The sequence below is a fragment of the Drosophila suzukii genome, chromosome X (genome assembly GCF_043229965.1).
Source record: "Drosophila suzukii chromosome X, CBGP_Dsuzu_IsoJpt1.0, whole genome shotgun sequence".
NCBI classification, from domain to species: domain Eukaryota; kingdom Metazoa; phylum Arthropoda; class Insecta; order Diptera; family Drosophilidae; genus Drosophila; species Drosophila suzukii.
The window spans coordinates 17,077,862-17,097,587 of record NC_092084.1 but is presented as its reverse complement, the minus strand read 5'-3'; the positions used below and the strand labels follow the sequence as shown (position 1 = coordinate 17,097,587).

The window sequence follows — 19,726 nt, the reverse complement described above, 5'->3', positions numbered from 1 at the left end:
TTGCTATCGATAACACATGGCTGTGAATATGTAAATTTGGTGATGCATTTCCACTGTTTTTATACCCGTTACTTGTAGATTAGAATGGTATTTTGTATTTAATATCAACATTTAAATTTCCATTGAAACTTCCACACTTTGTATTTGGTAGCAGTTTTTATTTAAAGATTTATGTATAACAATATATAGCATATAGTATATACAACATGATTTCATAAAATTAGGTACTAGAGTTTCATATAATTATAACTATTAAGTACTATGTATAACTCTTTCTCTTCGTCACGCGCAAATTTTCCAAACCTTTGGAATAAATTAAAGGACTAAAATGTACACATTATGAAACAAAAATATGACAAAAAATAGTTTGAATTGATTTGCACGTTTCAATTTGCACGTCGTGTTTTCCTCGTTTTTGATTTTTGTTTTTTTCTTTACTGGAACACATGTGAGTGGAAAATGTGGTGCAGAGTAAAAAGAATATATGTATATATGTAGAGGGAAAACGATCGAAAGGAGTGGTGTGTGCAGATGAGTCGATGCTATAAATATGTGGGCATTGCTTGATAGACAAGAAATAGATAACATGACAAAATGGGGGGTATAAATAATCGGAAATGGGCGGATCTGGGGCGTGGGACTTAGGCGAGGCGTTTCTTTCGACTGGGCGACAGGATCTTCAGCATTGTGACGACGGGCGCCTCGAAGGACATGGACACCACGAAGGACAGGAAGTAGGAGGCCACCGTGAGACCAAAGAACATGACAACCTGAAAGTAGAAGAAAAATATAAAATTATAATCAAGGTACGACATAAAAGTGATTTTATAATTATTCAGTAGTATTCGGATTCGTGTATTACTTTTAAATGACATTTTGGGTGTCTAAAAGTATGCAACACTTAAAAATATAATTTAAAAGAGGTTTCAAAACTCTTGTGATTTTTGTGGCACCCCCAATAAGAAAACTTTCAGAGAAAAATAAACATTTTAAGAAAATGTCTAAAAAATATTACTTCTGTTGGCATATACCCTTGGAACTTGTGAGATCTAAACATGTTATAATACGTATTCAAACGTTTAAAGCACCTAGTTTTTAGAACCAAAATATATCGTTGCATACTTTTGGACACTCTAAAATAAGTTTATAAGCCACCAGACACTTTTGTATTTCTGGTATTTCTAGTTTCTGGGAGCAATCTCCCAACTCACCATCAGATCCCCACCCAGATGCAGTGGCGCATCCGAGTTGAGCGCCATGGAACGGATGACGATCGGATGGACGAGGTAGGCGCAGTAGGTGACGCGGGAGAAGGGATAGAGGCAGGGCGCCGAGAGCAGCGAGTTGATGTAGCCGCCGTAGCCCGTGGAGCAGGCGATGGTGATCCAGGCCAGGGACAACGCCCAGGCCGAGTGGCTCAGCGAGCTGTAGGCTGCGGCGGTGAACTGCGACAGATCGGCCTTGTACAATCCAAAGACCAGGACAAACAGGTTGAGCATGGCCAGGGTCCAGGCGGTGGCCACCGTCAGCTTGGGCAGCCGGATCTTGCAGTTGGTCCTGAACAGGATCCAGCCCACGGCCATGCCGATGAGGTAGGGTCCCAGCCGGGTCCACGGCTTGTCGTAGATCTTGTCGAACAGTGCCAGCGGATCGTCCGTGTTCGGTCGATGGTTGTTGGTAAAGGCAATCACCGCCGTGGTGATCCACGATAGCACCAGGAACACCAGCGTCGTGATCGCCGAGAGCTTGAAGTGGCGCACTCCTACGATCAGGATAATGGCGCCAATCATGTAGAACTGCGTATCATTCGCCAGGTACCAACTCCAGAGCATGCACTGCGGATTTGGAGGAAGAAGGTATAAGGTAAGTATAATTTATACAAATTAAGGAATAGGTACACTAAATTTAGAGATACTTTAAACCTTTTTATTAGTATATCTATTAAACTATAAATAATATAACAGTTTTTAAAATTAAAGGGTTTCAACACTGCTAAATTTTTGTCTATCAACATTTCTTTTCTTTCTTTACAAATATATTCACAATAGTAGAAATTATAGACCTGTATAGTTTCTAAAACTATTTTTTAGGATTCAAACATATGTACTCCTCCTAATTTAAACTAGATAACACTGCGTATGAGTAATGTTAATAGAAAATGGATAATATAAAATTTAGTACAACTTTAAAATTAAATTTTAGATTATTCTTCTTTAGATCATACAACCCCTACATCTTAAATAAATACCAGCTATCATTAACGTGTTATATTTCTTCGCATTTCTATATTTGTTATCAAATTATCTGTATGCTGTAAGTTGCTGTATGTCTAAGTATATCCCATTAGAAGATAAGATTATACTCTTGAGTGATTATTTTTACAAGAAACAATATAAATTACTTAGATCATAAGAGTTCAAAAGTTTTCAATATATTGCGGAATGTTTATTAAACATATATCTTTCCAATTTATATAACTCACCATCTCATCGACGGGGAACAGCGTGTTGATATAGAGGATGTTGCGCCACCAGTAATCGGGGCAGGTGATGTGATCCATGGTGGGGGGGTCGAAGATCGAGTAGGTGGCCAGGTACTTCATGGTCACCTGGACCACGCCCAGGACGAACAGATAGGGGGCGGTGAGTCGCATGAATCGATAGGCGACCAGTCCAAAGAAATGTGCGGTGCCAGCGGTGAATTCATTGGCACCCTTGCTCAGTTTGTTCAACTTGCCCTTGGCATTCGTGCGGAAGTAGATGTACGAGATGAGGAAGCCACTGATGAAGAAGAAGGTGTCCACACTGAAGGGCCCATTGGTGATGGCCTGGAAGAAGAAGTTCTGCTCCACCTCCTTGCGCATCTCCATGTTGTCCGAATACTTGAAGACCACGATGCACGTGTGTCCCAGGATCACCCAGGCCATGCTGAAGGCTCGCAGACCATGGATACACGGTATGGTATCGGCACCCACATTCCGATCGCAGATCGCATTGAAATTCGTTATTGCCGAGAAGGAGAGCAACAGTTCCGAGTAGATACTCAACTTTTCCGGCTCATGCAGATGTCCCTCCAGGTGCTCATCCGAGTTGCTAGTGTTGCTTCCACTCCGATGATGATCATGATGGTCATGGTGATCCGCCTCGTGGTCGTGGTGGTGTCCATTTCCGCTGTCATTATCATTGGGTGGCAAATTCAGCACCAAGGCATCCAATTGCTTCAGGGAACCGGAAGACTGCGAGTGATTCGACTGCTTGAGAGGATCATCGTGGGCCGTCATCGTATCGCTGTAGTCCGAAGAGGCACATCCTATTCCCGAGCTCGTCTCGCTGTTATTCATCATCTCCTTGTCCTGGCGACGCAGTGCCTCCTTCAGCTTGCCCCTCAGGTAGATCTCGTACAGGGTGCCGCAGCAAATCAAGCCCAGCACAATGCTGGATACCACACTATAAAGATGGTATATAAATTCAATTAGTTTCAAGATCTTATAAATTTATAACATTCAAATAAAACTGCCTTTTAAACCATTTTATAAGGGGTTCTCTTTAAATCAGTAGGGATAAATAACCTCTATATATTATTTTTAGGCGTCTAAAAGTATGCAGAAATATATTTAGATCTCAGAAGTACATTGAAATCATTCAGAAAGACGTCTATTCTTTATTTTTTCTGCATACTTTTAGACACTTTAAAATGAGATTTAAAAGTTTTTCTTAAAACCCTCATGATTTGTTTAGCACCCTATATCACTTTGAGTAAAATACAATATAATGTCTTTTAAATTAAAGGGATCAATGTTTTAATGATATTAAATACCAAGTATTATATAAAATCTGTATTTTTTCAATATCAAAATACAAGTTAAATATTCCAGTAAGAAACGTAATTGTACGACTTTGTTTAGCTATTGAAAAAATTATAAAATTCATCATTACTTTATAGGCAACATAAATTTTTAATTTTTTTTGTTTTCATGCTTCAAAAATCCACCTTTAATTTATATAAAACACTATTCAAAAATTATTCTCCGTGTAATTTCAGCAGTTATGGGGAAGCATATAATCATATTACCCGCTAATACTCAGTGTAAACAAAAGGAGTTTCGCTTTTTATTATAATTCGATTTGGGGGAAACAAAATTTCACACAAATCGTCTGACTCAACGCTAATGGCCAAAACCAACTCGGCAAAAGCTCCGCATTATGTTTGATCAATTGTTTAACGCACTCAGGCATTTTTGAAAGTGAACTTTTGATTGGATATTTTTGGGTGTTTTGTTTTTTCTTTGTCCACTTACAGCAGCAGGCAGAAGGTCTTATCCGCCCAGATGTTGAACTCCTTGTCGGTGGGCACACGAATGTCCAGGACGCGAAGATCCCGCGAAGATAGCTCCACGTGAGCCTTGGAGCTCATTTGTCTAATATCCGCGATGGAACAGCTGGAGGGCAGGCACATGCCCACATAAATGGTGCGAAGCTGGGGGAAAAGTCATTTCAACAAAATTAATACGGAAATGTAACAGTTTTTATATAATTTATCTTTAAATCATATTCATGTGGCTATGTTATCTTAGTTACAAATTTTTATAAAATATGCTTCAATTCAAGTTCAATTTTTGATATTAAAAAATATTTCTATCTCTATGAATTTGTTTATCATTAAAAAAATTTGAAGGATCATTTTGATATTCGCTTGGTACAATTATAAAGTTTTATTTTTAATATTAAATAATGTAAATTTGACATTAAAGAATTGTATTACTTGTATTTTCCTTTTTTGAAAATTTTCTTAAATCGAAAAATTGAGAAAAGAGCGATTTAGAGTCTACAAGTACTCTGGGTTAGAGCGAGACAGCAATGTTCGAAATTCTCCGAAATATAAAAGAAGATAATATATATTTATGAAATTCAGACTGGATTTCATAAAAATGATCATTATGATCGGCGTAAGAAATTAAAAATAGCTGCTTTTTCTGGATGCTGCCTGTATTTTTTTATATTATTTTAAGCAATAGGGTAATATAAAAAAACATAAATATTTATAAAGGAATAGGCTGGTTAACTATTCTGAACGTTTTATTAACAAAGCTAAAATTTGATACTTTTTATAAAAAATAATGTGGTTTTCTTACCACTTGGGTTGGTATCGTCTCGTTTAGCTGCATCTTGATCACGTAGAATCCGGGAAGAAAGGGCGGGGGTGCGTTGTAAACACTGCTATATCCTTGGGTGTGAGCGGCGGCAAAGGGCAGACCGCTGTTCTTGGTCTCGATTTCTGGCGAGGATGTGGAGGCGGAGGACGAAGAGCTGTTATCCTTGGTGGGAGCAGCGATCTGGCCGTCGTCAATGGCATCGCAGAGGGCCAACGAACCCATCCAGTAGTTGTTGCCGTAGAAGAAACCGGATGTATAGTGACCGGAAGCATCGTCCACTGCGCGAAGCAAGAAAAAAAGGGAAGAAAAGAGAAGGGAAGGGCATCAGAAGTGTCCGAAATGCAACATACACACTGCACAGCGGCCAGTGTGAATGGGGCGTAAGCAATATATAAAAGAAACTGGCCATTATGCAATTGCAGCGCAGCCGTCAAGCTGCCAACTTAAAAATGCAGCCATCATCTTGATGATATTATGGCTAAGCGACAGGTGAAATGCCCTACAATGTTTGGAATTATGTTTTAAAAATAAGTCTACAAAAAATATATAAAAATAAATTAATATTGATCGCTTTATTTTAAAATTTGAATTAACAACTTTATTTTTTTCACCATTGCACGTATAGTTTTTTTGAAAAATTTTAAATGTCTTCAAAATAAAATACAAATTTTTATCTAGTAACGGAATGTTAAATTTTGTAAAACTCTGTTTACTCAATGTTATGTCTGAAGTTTTAAGAAATTTCCTACATCTATATCACGAATTTTTATTAAGGTTGTTTCTTAGTATATAGTTTCGTATATCAACATTTTTTGAACTATTTTTATCAATATTGATCAATTGTCTTATAAGTTTCTAACGTATACATTTTTTCACATGTTATTCAAATTATTTTTAAATTACTAGAATATTGATGATGGACTTTATTAATTACCTCGCCCTTAAAAAAAATTATTAAAAAAACAGTTTTGGCCTATTTAATTGGTTTATTTATAGATTTAAGGAATTTTAAAAAAAAGTTTTTTTCATATTTTAAGATTACAATGAATATCTATAGGTCCAGGTATCTCAAAGAGTCTCAAAACCATTCCTTTCAAATTTGAAGTGCCTGCCACTCATCAGATCAATTGAATGGAATTAATAGATGAAATAACCCTAACTAGACGACTGCAGTGGATTCAGATTCAGTCCGTGGCCGATGTAAGTCTGCTGATTTATTTGCACAAAGTTGAGGCTGTTATGCTATTTTGTTTTCGTTTTCTTGCAACCAGTTGCCAAAGAGATCGGGGACTTGAGGCGGCGACTGGAACTGGGACTGTGTCCAACCAGTTTTTGTAGATGTTTTCGTTTTTTTTTTCTTTTTGGGTTGGACATGGAAACTAAAGTCATGCAATGGTCTTTTGTTTGGTTGCGTGGTGACATGAGGAAAATGGCAACTCTTACATGAGCATCCAGTATCCAGCATCCACTGGTTGCTCGTAACTCCACTTCCACTTCTCCGAAGCCTTGGCCAAAAGCAGGAACTATCCGGTAATCTCTGGGTTACACAAGACCCGGCCATGACCATGAGGTGCCGTCAAACGGAAATGTTTGCCAGCATTTGCATGTGCCGAAATCAGAAGTGTTTACCAATTATAATAGCGTTTAACAAAAGTCAACAAAACTCTGAAGAGTTTTTCAATGCGGAAAGGAAATGGATTTTCAATTGTTTAGTTGTAAAGGTAAGTTGTTTTTAAATCTAAAAAAATTGGTTAAAAAATAACCTAAAAAAGAATTCGTAAAAAACTATGCAAAGTTCTATAAATTTTTCATTAAAAAAATTAAAAAAGTATATTGTAAAATAAATATTTTAATTTAATTCACTATTTTTTTTGCCATTTTTGTCTTAAAATGCATCCTTGTTTTATATCAATTTATCTATAGTGATCAGAAAGTTTATCCTTAAAATGTTCATAACTACTTTTAGTTTGTAGTGCCCCAAAATACAAAAGACATATTTTCAGGTTGTTTTCCAACACTTTTTACCACAAAATACAACCCTGTTTTAAAATCACTTTTTTCGAATCCTTCAATTAATCTGTTTGCAATGCTATTTTTATTTTATTAGGCATAAAAAAAAGTATTTCACGAAATTCCTAAACTAAGAGTTCCCCAAACTACTAATAAGATACATTTGCCAACTGAAAATGCAGCCGTGATAAAATCTTTATCTTTTTCACACTCCCTCAACCGATCTCTGTGTAATGTTTAAACATGTTTTCAATTTAATTTAGCGATTGAGGTCATTTGATTTGCTGGTAGTCAGCATTTCATCACAAAAACCTCCATCGATACGCCAGTACATGGCAAATGGGTCGGCGTATAAACACACCGATGTGATATATGTACTTCTTCAATTGAACGTGTCATTCAGGCGTTTAACGCTCTTGGTAAATGGTAAATGCTGAATTTTATATGGAAGCTGAATCTGAAGCTAGAGCTGATGTTGAATTCGATGTCGGAGCCAAACAAGATCAACAGATGGGACAGACAATGGGGTTATCAAGGTGACATGGCCACCAAAAGCACACCCAATCCCCAAGTCAGATGAACTTGGTAGCGGCTACCGAAAGTCGATGCCGAAAATACACAGATTCAAAAAAGATTTCATCGTGTATTCTTGTCCGGCGATTCGGAAGGTCGTTCAGCATGTGATCGTTAATATAGGTCGGGGGAAAGCGGTCCAGCAGGTAGGGAAATCGATATTCACGAGACTCACCGCACCTTAAAGGCCCAGCCAATTTTCTATATATTTAAAAAAAACAGCAGTATGTAAAAAATAATTGAAATGCCCCATATTCAATTAAAGTTAATAATCACTTAAGTTCTTATTCGTTTTCATTAGCTAGCTGATAACTATAGTTATATATGTGGTTATTATTCCATGCTAATACCTTTTAATTGTAAAATACCATTGGGGATTTTTAGGAAAATTAATTTATATTTTTAAAAATTAATAAGAACTATAACATATTTAAACAAAATAAAAATAAGATATTAAGTAGCTCATAGAGTTATTTTCAAATATCATTGAAAGCCCACACACAAATTGCAGATACAAATAACATAATACCCTCAAAGCTCATTAAATTATCCAATTAAATACTAGCCACACAAAGGCTATTTACAATTTCGCTTAATTTCATTGAAAGCCTGCCCAAGATCAAACTTTGCACTTGAATCGCACAGAGTGTTTGCAAGAAGATCAAGATATATGTGTGTTTAACTGAAGGTAAGGACATGGGCGGGGTAGGCAAATGTGTTAACATACTAAAAACCGATTGCAGTCGACCATAATGAGTGGCGAAAAAACAATGAGGGCGGGGCCCGAAAAGCCAGGCCAAAACCCGGTGACAAAGCTGTTGAAATCCATTTGATTGATGAAACGATTGTATAAATATAATGGCAATAAATAATGTGCTCTGCCCCGTCAAATAGTTGCCATTATACAAAGGTATCTTTGTTGCCTGGCTATTTTTATAAACATTTTTTTTCGCCACTTTCCGAACGAACAGTTGCGAAACGACGCAAAATCATATCTGGTAAAATTAATAAAAAAATAAAAAATACAAAAATAAGATGGCAGCAACGCGTCTCAAATCCTAACAGTTCAATTAAGGAAAGGAAGGCATTAAATTGTCAAATGACCTGCGTCACAAGAACCAAAAATGTAACCCATTGCAATCCATAAATAATATTTTGCGTTCTATCTGTTAACGATACAAAGTTTCGTGATTTTTCACTAGAAAGGCAGAAAATAGATTAAAACTTTAATTTTAAAACTACGCAAAACAATATTACATTAAAAAAAAAATATATTATTTTACTGCATGTTTAAAAACTAATTGTATTTTTTGCTGAAACAAACAAACAATTGAACAATGTAGATATTCATTTCAGCAGTGAATTTTCGTTTTCAAAATGTATTTAAATATAAAGTATATATTTAAATATAAAAGGAAAATACTCATATATTTTTAAATACCTTTTACAAATTATATAAATATTTTTCTACTTGTTAAATAAAGTAATTAACAGCTTTCTTCCACAATTATTTTTTGTTTAAGATTTTCTTTCTGATGGTAAAAAATATACTTTTAAGTAAATGTCGATTATTAATGTCTATATGAATTATGTTTAACTTGCTTTTGAAACTATTATAAATCAAACTCTTGAAACTGATTTTTGTATATTTTATTTGGACCTAGGAAATTTTGTTTTCAGTGCAGACAAATTCTTTTTTAGCCCTGTTCCCAAGTGGCTAAATTCTACCTGCTTCAAAATGATTGTGTCAAAGGTTTGAATCTGTGAGTTCAAGCAAGCTTTTTGGGCAACTAAATTTGGTAATTGCTTGGTAGTATTTGGCTTTGTCATTAGAACCCCAGAGTCAAGACTCAGGTAATGTGGGGACATTAGAGGCGTGTGTTGTGGATTTAAGATCCACTCGTTTGTCTTGGCCAAATAAATTTCCTGTCATTTAACACGCAACTTGGCTATAAAGCTGGCAAAGTCTTTGAACTTGGGTGAAGTGTTCTGTGTACTTGTTGCTGAGGTGTGTCTATTAGATCACATTAGACCGCAGAAGGAATCTTTGCTTGTCATTCTTTGGGTAAACATTACATAAGCTTGTGGTGGTGTTTACATTTTGTTGTTCTTTGAATTCCAAGTTTTACTTCTGGAGATGTTTATCTCTTTATCTTCTATAGTTCATCAAATATATTTGTTTTTTATCCAATTAGGTAATATTTTTTAATATGAATTTAGAAGTATTTATATTTTAGTGTATGTATTATACGCTTAGATGATTGTATCATGTTAATTAAAATATGTTTTTATATCTTTATAATATAATTTTTTTTAAAATAAATGTTTACAAGTACTTCCCTGAAAATATACCTATAAAAACCCATAATTTAACCACCTGCTGTCACACAGATGATCAAAGTTTATGGGCTGGCTGGCATTCTCCGTCGTTTCTCGTCTTATAATCCATAATTACCCATACCATTTCTGCGTTTTTGTGCTATGTAATAATTACACTTTGTCGTTGCCTAATTGAGTCACATAATAAAACGCGACTAGTTTGGCAATTTTATGCTCGGAGATGCGCAAAGCGAGATCCCCTGGAGCTCAAGATCCCCTCGAGTACCCCAGATAGTTGGTTCGGTCATATAAGATGGGGCGCATACACTTCCTGAATGGCTGGCACTATGTGCATACCCACTGCCTGAGGTTACGGAGGTATCGTATTCGTATTCAGGTCTCGTTGGCCCACACTCAAAGTCTTTCTTTCTTTTCTCCCATTTCAATGTCAATGTTGTGCGACCGGGGGCTTAACACACATATATCTTATCAAAGACCTCCCCTGAGGGTCTTTCAACGCCCACGAAGAAGAGGTACAAAAAAAAAACATAGCCAGACGAGAGTGAGAGTCCAAATCAAAAAAAAAAGATTAAACAAAAAAAAAGAGTCAAAGAGTTGGCCTGTCTTTTGGAGCTTGGGTTTTTTCTCAACGCAGATTCGGCACAAGGTCAGCTGCATCTTCAGCTTTGGTTATTTCGCCTGACTAACTGGTATTCCGATTTTGATTTTCGGATTTCGAACTTTTGGACTTGGTCACTGACACGTGGCAATGCCATCATTTGCGCAACGCATTCGGTGTCGATCGCTCCGAACCAATTGAATTATTTCTGCGCATTTCTTTGCCACGGATGGCCGGTGAAACTGGTCTCGGGTTACCAGTTTTGGTCCAACCAAATTCAGGGCTGCATATTAGTATCTTTCATTTTTTTTTGGGCCCAACAATATGTGAGTCACTTATGGAAATCGCCGTCGTCGTCGAGCGTCATTGCCGAAACGATTATTTGATAGGCAAGTAATTTGGAATATTTGTGGAATAATTAGCTTAAGGAGTGCTTCGTCACGGTGCATCGCCAGCTCATTGGATCTTAAATTAGCTCGTGTTTCCAAGTGATTTATCTTTTATCTAGCAGATACTCAAGTATAATGGTTTGTTTATTCAATGGGACACTGATCATAGCAAATGTTACAGACATTTCAGTGTAATATGAAAAATACAGTATCATATAAAAAATTCGTTTTATGTTTTATATACTTTATAAAAATTAAGCCGATTTAAAAGATATTTGGTATTTTTTGAATGATAAAAACTGTGGGTACATGCAATGTTTTGCTAAGTACTTTATTCTCTTTTTTAAAGTGACCATCGTCACAATATATTAAGAAATACTTCCTTAGTATCTTAAAATCCGATCTAGTTTGGGATCTCGTCATTCTTCGCAGCCACTTGCGATTGCATAACCCTAGTGCGCTATAATCAAATTGATACGACCACCCAAAATTGCAATTATGGTCAATAACCCCAAATTGAGAGCTCGTTCAAATGGCTGTCGGTCGTTTCATAACCGAATCGGTGGAAATTAAAATTAATGCCGAACACGTCGAACCAACGATCACCTGCCGCTATTGTTTGCCTCTCTTTCTATCAATTTCTTCGTGTTTTTTTTTTGTTTTTTTTTTTATTATTTTATTTGCATTGTGGCTGACTTTTACCTAACGGAAATGATGTCTTGCTTTTACCCAGTGTCAAATGCAAATGGGTCGCTTGGTTATGGCATACGGATCGAAATCGAAGCGGTTTTTCGGGGGGGTTTATCGCGCAGGGTGGACCTTCGATCGAAATGCAACTCGACTAGAAATCGATCGATTAGCTATTTGCCATTTTTTTTATCTTTTCCTTTTATTTTTTATATATGTCTGTACTTGCCCAAGACCGAGTGTCGCATTAAACTTGAAACTACAAATGGATTTGGCAAGCGTCCCGCCATGACGGACACAATTCGCAATGATCGAAATTAGCGCCGTCTCATGATGGAATGTAATTTCTGTCTAATTATCGTCCGTCTGGAAGCTGGTCGTAATAATAATTCAACTCAAAGTCGGAGTCAGAGTTGCCTAATTGTGGCATTTAGGCATTTGCCCTCGAACAGTCTGCGCGTTAATTGTTTTTGTCGGCGGTCATCTAAGTGAATTATTAACCCGGATTCAGTGAAGAAACCTCCCTGTTTTATTATGATGACACTTTAAACATGAAAATATAATGACTTTGTTTACGCATCTTCACCTTTGGTCTTCAAATCGAATGCTTAGCAAACAATCATGCATTAAAGTCGTAGTCCTATTCATTTCTTGACCACAAAATGCACACAAAAAATAATATATATGAATATTTATATAAACCAATTTGGGGGTTAAAAACCAACTAAGGTTTTTATCAATAATAATAATTATTATAATTGTATTTTATTTATTTTAGTTTTTTATCAAGGGTATTTTGTTCTTTTAACCATTCAAGAATACTTTTATATTAATTTTATTTTATTTTATATATATAAATTCTTTAAAAAGGAAAACCAACGAAATATCTTTTCAATATTAAGGGGTGGCACAAAAAGTATAAAAAATTGTTTTACCTTTATTAATAATTTGTAAACCCATTTGTATATTAAAGCTTTAATTTTCCTTTGAATTTTGATACTTAGTAACTGATGCTTTTTATATTTTTCAAACATGTGTAACTATATATGTTATTAATTTTCCTCTCCTTAGTATTATATTTAAATTAGTATACCAACATACAATTTTGTAACTATTACTTTTATTTGAATTCTCCTAGAACGCCACGCTGAAAAGTAGGCCATGTTTTGCAGTGATCTTTGATCTTAACACTCCCCTTTGATAAAGTAGATTATTCTTTTGCAGTTTCTTACTCTAACCAATCGGTATTTGGCCTAGACCTTTTGGCCCCAGATTCGCGAGTGGCTACCACTTTTTTGACTTGGCCAATTGCATTGCGTGGCGCGGATTTTAATTACGCACAATTATCCGAAAACGAGTTTGTTGCCTAAGTCATTCGTTTGGCGGCTCATAAAAATGTGGGGGATATGAGCAAAACAGGCCAAAATCGCGGTCAAAGTTGAAAGTATTTTACATACATGTCTCCACTCCAATGAGCCGTTATTGCCCACAACAAAAACAAAACCAACAAAGTTGTTGTCTTGGCCATAATTTCATTTTCGCTGTAAACAAAAAAAAAAATAAAGAAAAACAAAAAACTGCAAGACATTGCAACAATCAAATTAAAGTTACATTACATAAGCTAAGCTTGTGTCCAGCAAAGAGAGATCGATAGAGACGGAGAGAGAGAGAGAAAGAGAGAGACTGAGAAACAGAGATACACTGAGAGATATTCGGGGAGAAACCGAGGAAGACTTGTCCCATGTTGCCGCTGTGCTGATATTGCTGCCGTGTTTATTTGTTGTGCAATTTCGGTGTCTGCTTCTTTTTCTTGTTGCAGGGAAATATACGTACAGCAATGTACAAAATACTAGCACTCGGCTCAAAAAATGTAACATAAAGCAAATAATATTTAATTATAATTTTGTAATTATTAAAAACGTTAGTGTGTTTGGTTATTTGCTTATTATCTGCCAAAATATATATCATTTCAATGCTGTCGTCATTTAGTTTGTCATTGCTTTAATTTTAAATCAAGTAAATTGTTTTTAAGTAATATTAAAAAAAAAAAATGGGGTTTAATGTTATTAACATTTTAAGAATTATTTCAATTATTTAAAAAATACTTTAGTTAAACATGCCATAAAGACAAATAGCTTAGCTTATTTTTATAAGATTTGGTACACTTTAAAAAATACTTTGCTGAAATAGTGGACTTATATTCCATTTGTTACTTTGCTTTAGAACATTTTTAAGATTGTTTGTTTATGTCTTAAACATTTATTTTTGTTTTATAATTTATTTCTGACAACTTCTCACAAGGCCGTACTAGAATTCTGGCCACTGCTGTAGATGTTGGTATTAAGTAAATATGGGAAAGCCGTAGAAATTATGTTGCGTGACGTTTCATTTCGCACAAAGGCTGTAATTGGGCCTGTTACCCCCACCCCTTCACTCAAAACTCGGCTAAGTATATTGGCCTAAAAATGAAAAAAATAACCGTTGTGCATTGTGACCAACTAATGACCGCACAGGCTGCAAAGTCCAAAAAGCAAGCCATCAAACCTCGATCACTTGTGGGTTTTTGGTTAACTTGGCTTCGTTTCAATTATGGCCAATATTTTTGGGGTTTTTTCAGGCATACAGGTGAAATGCAAGATGAGGTCTAAACTGAGATTTGCTCAAAAAACCACCTTTAAAGATATTTCTTTACCCGGAATACTTGCAAAAAAAAGAAAGATTACGAAGTTTGTGAAAGCTTTTTTTCCCGATTTTCGAGGAAGTTTGCAGATCGCCGTCGAAGATGATGAGACAATATTTGCACTTCCTCTAAGACTTTTGCCGACTGTTTACCCCCGACTAAGTAAACAAAGTACAAATTAGTTTACGTCTTTCGATTTTATTGAAGAGTGGACCTTCGACTTGACTTCCACAAGCTGCAATTGTTGTCATGGCAAGTGCATTTCAGGGCAACCTTCAACCTGCCAATCGAGTTCAGCCAAGCGAATTGCATTTGCAATTGCAGTGGCAAACGAAAAAAAAAAACTAGCAAAAATGTAGAAAAGCACACAACAAGCACAGCAGAACGGCTAGAAAAAACAAAAGGTAACACCGGCCACAATTTATTAGCCATTGATCTTGGCCGAGGATTGGTAGCTCCAGATACGAAACCAGTGCTACGGCTGGACATTATGTGCGAAGCGTTTAAATAACAATTTCCAGCCAGTGTCCAAAAGTCCGGTTTTCCATGGGGCGGCAGGCAGGCAGGAAAATCTCTGGCCCTGACTCCACTCATGTGTGGTAATAAAGCGCATAATATACGTGTAAGGGGGACATTGACATAGATGCCTGTTACAGTCCCGGCTTTACGCCTCCCAAAAAAAAACAAACCTAACTTAAAAGCTATTTTTACGATGACTTGAAGGCGGTGGAAAAATATTCAAGGTTGGCTAGGTAAAATAAGGCAAGATTGAGAAAGTCTTTCATACATCAATATCTTTTTTTCATCAAATGCTGTCTCTTTGTTTGGCAAAATGAAGAAATTTCATACTCTTTTCAGCGAATATAAAAACTTTTTAGGTTGACTAACCTTCATATCTACTAATTTATACGGTTGTATTTAAAAAAATGTTATATGGCTTTAATAATTTTTAGGAGGCACAAATAAAATTTTATTATAAACTATCATATATCTGTAGAAAATAAGAAATTATAATTATTTAAGCACCTATACTTATTTTTAAACTAAGTTAAAATAATATATTGCTTGCAATTTACTTTAAACAAATCCTTTTAATATATATATATTATGTTGTAATATAGTTAAATTGTCTTTTTAACTACAAAATATAAATTACTCAACAAACATTAAAAGTAAACATAAAATGGAAAATGCCTAAAAAGATGAAAATTACTTTTGCTACGGAAACATGATTTTTTAAGATGAAGTAAAATAAAAGATACTTCCTCTGTTAAAAATGAGACCTCTAAGCAATGCATTTAGTGCGGTAACTGAGATATTTAACTGCCCGTTAATTAACAAAAGAAATTAAGACGAACTTCCGAAAAGCCGTTGGCCTTTCTCCCCGAGAAAGAAAACCTCGAATGCTTCCGCATGGGGAAATGAAAATGCATTTTCTTTTATCGCCTTTCCACCTCTCTCTCTCTCTCTCTTTCTCTTTCTATCATATCATATTTTCCCCCAAACTCCATGAACTTGAACCGTGGTCAAGAGGCGATTTCAATGAATGTGTCCACTTTCCGGTCACTTTGGCCCATGGTGCAACCAGTGAAATAATAATAAAAAAAAAGAAACTCAAACACTTTTATTTCATGGTTTTTTTTCGGCTCTCTTTCTCTTTTTCTTGGGTTTTGCGTTAATTGATTACATAACCAGCATCTGGAGAGTGGTTTTAGCCTGGCCAAGTCAGTTGGTCAGTGGTGTTTTTCGGTCTCGGGTTGCTTGGGAATCGATAGGATTGCTTTTTGGGTGGTGCGGCAACTTGTCGCAACCAGCAAAAACCAAAAAAAAACAAAAAAAAATCCAAGAAAATAAAAAGAGGAAAACCAAAAAAATAAAACAAGTCCCACAGCATTTATTCATAATTCAGGCTTTAGCTCGGCCTGTCTCACTTTCGACTGCAAATACGGCCAGTCGATTCAATTTGATCTGGTCGTGCAATTGAACCGTTCCGTTTCGGAACCGTCGTTATTCAATACCAAGCCCCCTGACATAATGACCAACAAAATATATAAAGAAAAAGACCGAAAAGAAAAACCGAATTTTTGGGTAAAACCAAATTGCCCAAATGGGGAAAAATTCGGCGAAACACTAAGCGCAAAAATCGAAAAAACCGCCCATCAGGCCAAAAATTTGATTGAGTTGCTGTTGCATGTTGCTGCTGTACATGTTGCTGCTGTACATGTTGCCGCTGTACATGTTGCCGCTGCACTGGCAAGAACTAATTGCGACCTTGGCGATCTCACTCGCTGGGTATCGTGCACTTATTCAGATTGTGTGCTTGCGGGCAAATTCGTCTATTCGCGATCTCTATGAAGTCTCTATAAAAAACCCGCGCATATATCTCCGCCGATCGCCAAAATCGGCGAATGGCACGTTCAAACGCACAGATCGGCTGTTATTTTTACTTTTAGATCGAATGAGTCGCGAACAAGATCAGTCTCAGGTGGAAAATGTCTGTGGAAGTTGCGATAACACGAGGGGAAGTGAATGGCCACCTCATCACGTATCCAATCTTTATTTGTCATCCGAGAAGATTAGCCATTTGTATCTGTGTCTACCATCGCTTAAAAGATTAACATGTATTTCTTTTTCCAAAAACCATTCTTGTTTTTTATAAAGCTTTATGATTTTCATTCTAAACCGATTATTTTTTCTCATAAAAGATATTGTTTATAATTTTAAGTCCAACCACAAGCTTAGATTTCTTACTTATTACTCGTTTTTTCTTTGGCAGCTTAAACCTTTTGGCTTTGGCAAATTGATTTTTGCGGACAGCCATTTTAGATTGAGATTATTAAAGGTTGTGGTTTTTTATAATTGAATGCAATTTTTGTTGGGGCTTTGTAAGCCTTGAAATTTTGCTGACTGTTTTTAAAGAATTTAAAAGACACAAAATGTACAAAAACTTATAACCTCAACTTCTTAAATAAAAAAAATGTTTTTAATACATATGGAAAATTCCAAATAGAGACCTCATCTGATCTATTAAAAACCGAAAATTAAAAGAAAACCCTTTAGCAGATTTTGGTACACCCAAATATACACAATATTATCATCTCATTCTTATATTATCTTAAGAACGAACCTAATAAAAATCAGTTATATCTAATATTCCTTGAAGTATTTTAAACTTAGGAAGAAATACATTTGTTTAAATACCAAAGTAGTATATAATCTAGATTGATATACCTATTGAAGTCAGAAGAAGTCAGTCAATTTAGCTAAAGTTCTGAATAAGTTATCATCAACATGGAGGATTAGAGACAAACTTATTTTAAGGACATTCTTTAGAATTGGTAAAAGAAAAAATTTAAAAAAATGTAAGAGATGATATATGATCTATTAGTAGGTTTTTCCTAGTAAAAAATCTTTACGATACCATTTGGTATAAGGATCCTTATTTTTGGTACTCACTCTTGACGGCCCACATCTTGGCATCGCTGAGGCCCCCGAGATAGCTCCGCATGTCCCGGCTGCAGTTGGTGGACACTCCGCCGGCGCTCTCCACCTGACCCCATTGGGCGGCCAGAACGGCGAGGTCGAAGACGTTGAGGGCATCCCTGAGGCGACGGGTGCGCGACAGGTCGAAGCTCAGCTTGGGGTCACCATCCCCATGCAGACTCAGATTGATCACATTGTGCTGATCCGATCCGGAACTTAGGTTATGTCTGCCCGGCGGAAATTTACCATCGTCCTTGTCGATCGCTGCCTGGGGCGTTGCCAGCAGCGAGAGCAGCATTGCCAGCACCAAAGTCCTGCGCATCATATCGCTCCGTTTCGCTTGCGCCCTATAGACGATACGTTCAAATTGGCTGGGCACGACGTTCCTGTGCTGTCTTTATCTTTATCTTTTTTCGGCCTGCTTCACTTTCACTCCACACGAAAAAAAAATAAAACAACAATAAAATCCAATGTGGGTTAACAGCGAATTATTTATATATTTTGCACCAGCATTTTCACAACCAAAAAAAAATATGATAAACACACTCCGCGGCAGGTCAGAACCGTTAGAATTCGGTATTATTATTGTAATATATTTATATTTTTTTTTTGTGGCACTTCTTTTTATTTTTGGGATGGGAAATGGGGGGATATATTTGAAACACACGCGCGGCCTTTTATAATTTTTCAGCTTTTATATTTGTTTTTTGGGGAGCTGCGACGACCGCTTGGCATGAACGCACGTCTACGAATCGCGACTGCGCGTCTTGAGCAGCTGTAAAAATATGTTAACAATTCGAAAAACGCAGGCCCAAAAAAAAAAAAAGAAAAAATCTCAGCTCAGACTCGAACTCAGCTCAATCGCTCTCTCTCTTGTGCAGTGGCTCTCTTTCTCGACAGAGCCTCTCTCGAAAGCGCAAGTTGTACCGTTAACAGCACTTTCGTTGGGAGAGTGCTTCTCTCTCTACCTCTCTCTTCTCTCGGGGGAAAAAAAGCAAAAGCCCTGCGTCATCGACTATGTGGTAATATCTTCCAGTGTATTCGTGTGTGTGTGTGTGAGCATTATGTTATGGAATTTCGCGAGTGTGTGAGTGTTGCAAAAGTGGCCGCAAAAATGAAATTAGCCATTGATATTTGAATACGCGACGAGGTCTAGAGGATCGCAATCGCAATCACTTTGGGCCACTATAACGATATAGCCATATAGCCATATAGCCAGCGGTCCCAAATTCCAGCCAAGTCGGTCAAATCAGTTAAGCCAAGCCGCTTAAATGAGCCAAATGGATTCGCACTCAGGCAAGATGGCCAAAATCACATTTCCGAATGTCTTTTACGGGCCCTTTGAAAGCGCACTTTGGAAATACATTAATGCATTGCATTAAGGAAATAAATAAATTACATATGATCTTAACTCATGTTTTTAAGATTTTTTAGGACTAGGTTATAAGAAATAATATATCTATTACCATTACTAGTTAGTTAGGGTATACTGAGATCGATTCAAAAATTGTAAGTGCATGAAATTTTAAACTTTCTGCACCTGAATGAGCTGTAAGTGATTCACCCAAGCAAAGAGGTTAATAACTTAAGTGGGTTATTCACTGAGTGATATGTATATTACAAAATAAACATAAAAAACAAAACTAAATTGCATCTTAGAACTACTGAGTACTATCTTTATATATTTTATTGCCATTTAAAATAAATTTCATTTAAAACAAAAATAATTATGAATTATTAGAAGTAAGTTATTAACTATATTTTATTTATATTTAAAATACAATTCATTTAAACCAAAGAAAATGATGAATTAG

The 19,726-nt window shown here is 36.2% G+C and overlaps 1 protein-coding gene across 1 annotated transcript; it reads right to left on the bottom strand.

The window, feature by feature from the left end:
- Nucleotides 1–137: 137 nt before the first annotated feature.
- On the bottom strand, nucleotides 138–18,672 carry LOC108005503 (nose resistant to fluoxetine protein 6). Its single transcript, XM_017068809.4, has 6 exons — nucleotides 17,886–18,672; nucleotides 5,132–5,430; nucleotides 4,298–4,476; nucleotides 2,483–3,446; nucleotides 1,212–1,835; nucleotides 138–770 (listed from the first exon to the last, which is right to left on the bottom strand). The coding sequence occupies exons 1-6, from the start codon at nucleotides 18,235–18,237 to the stop codon at nucleotides 642–644; spliced, it is 2,547 nt and encodes an 848-aa protein (XP_016924298.1). The 5' UTR covers nucleotides 18,238–18,672; the 3' UTR covers nucleotides 138–641.
- Nucleotides 18,673–19,726: the final 1,054 nt, after the last annotated feature.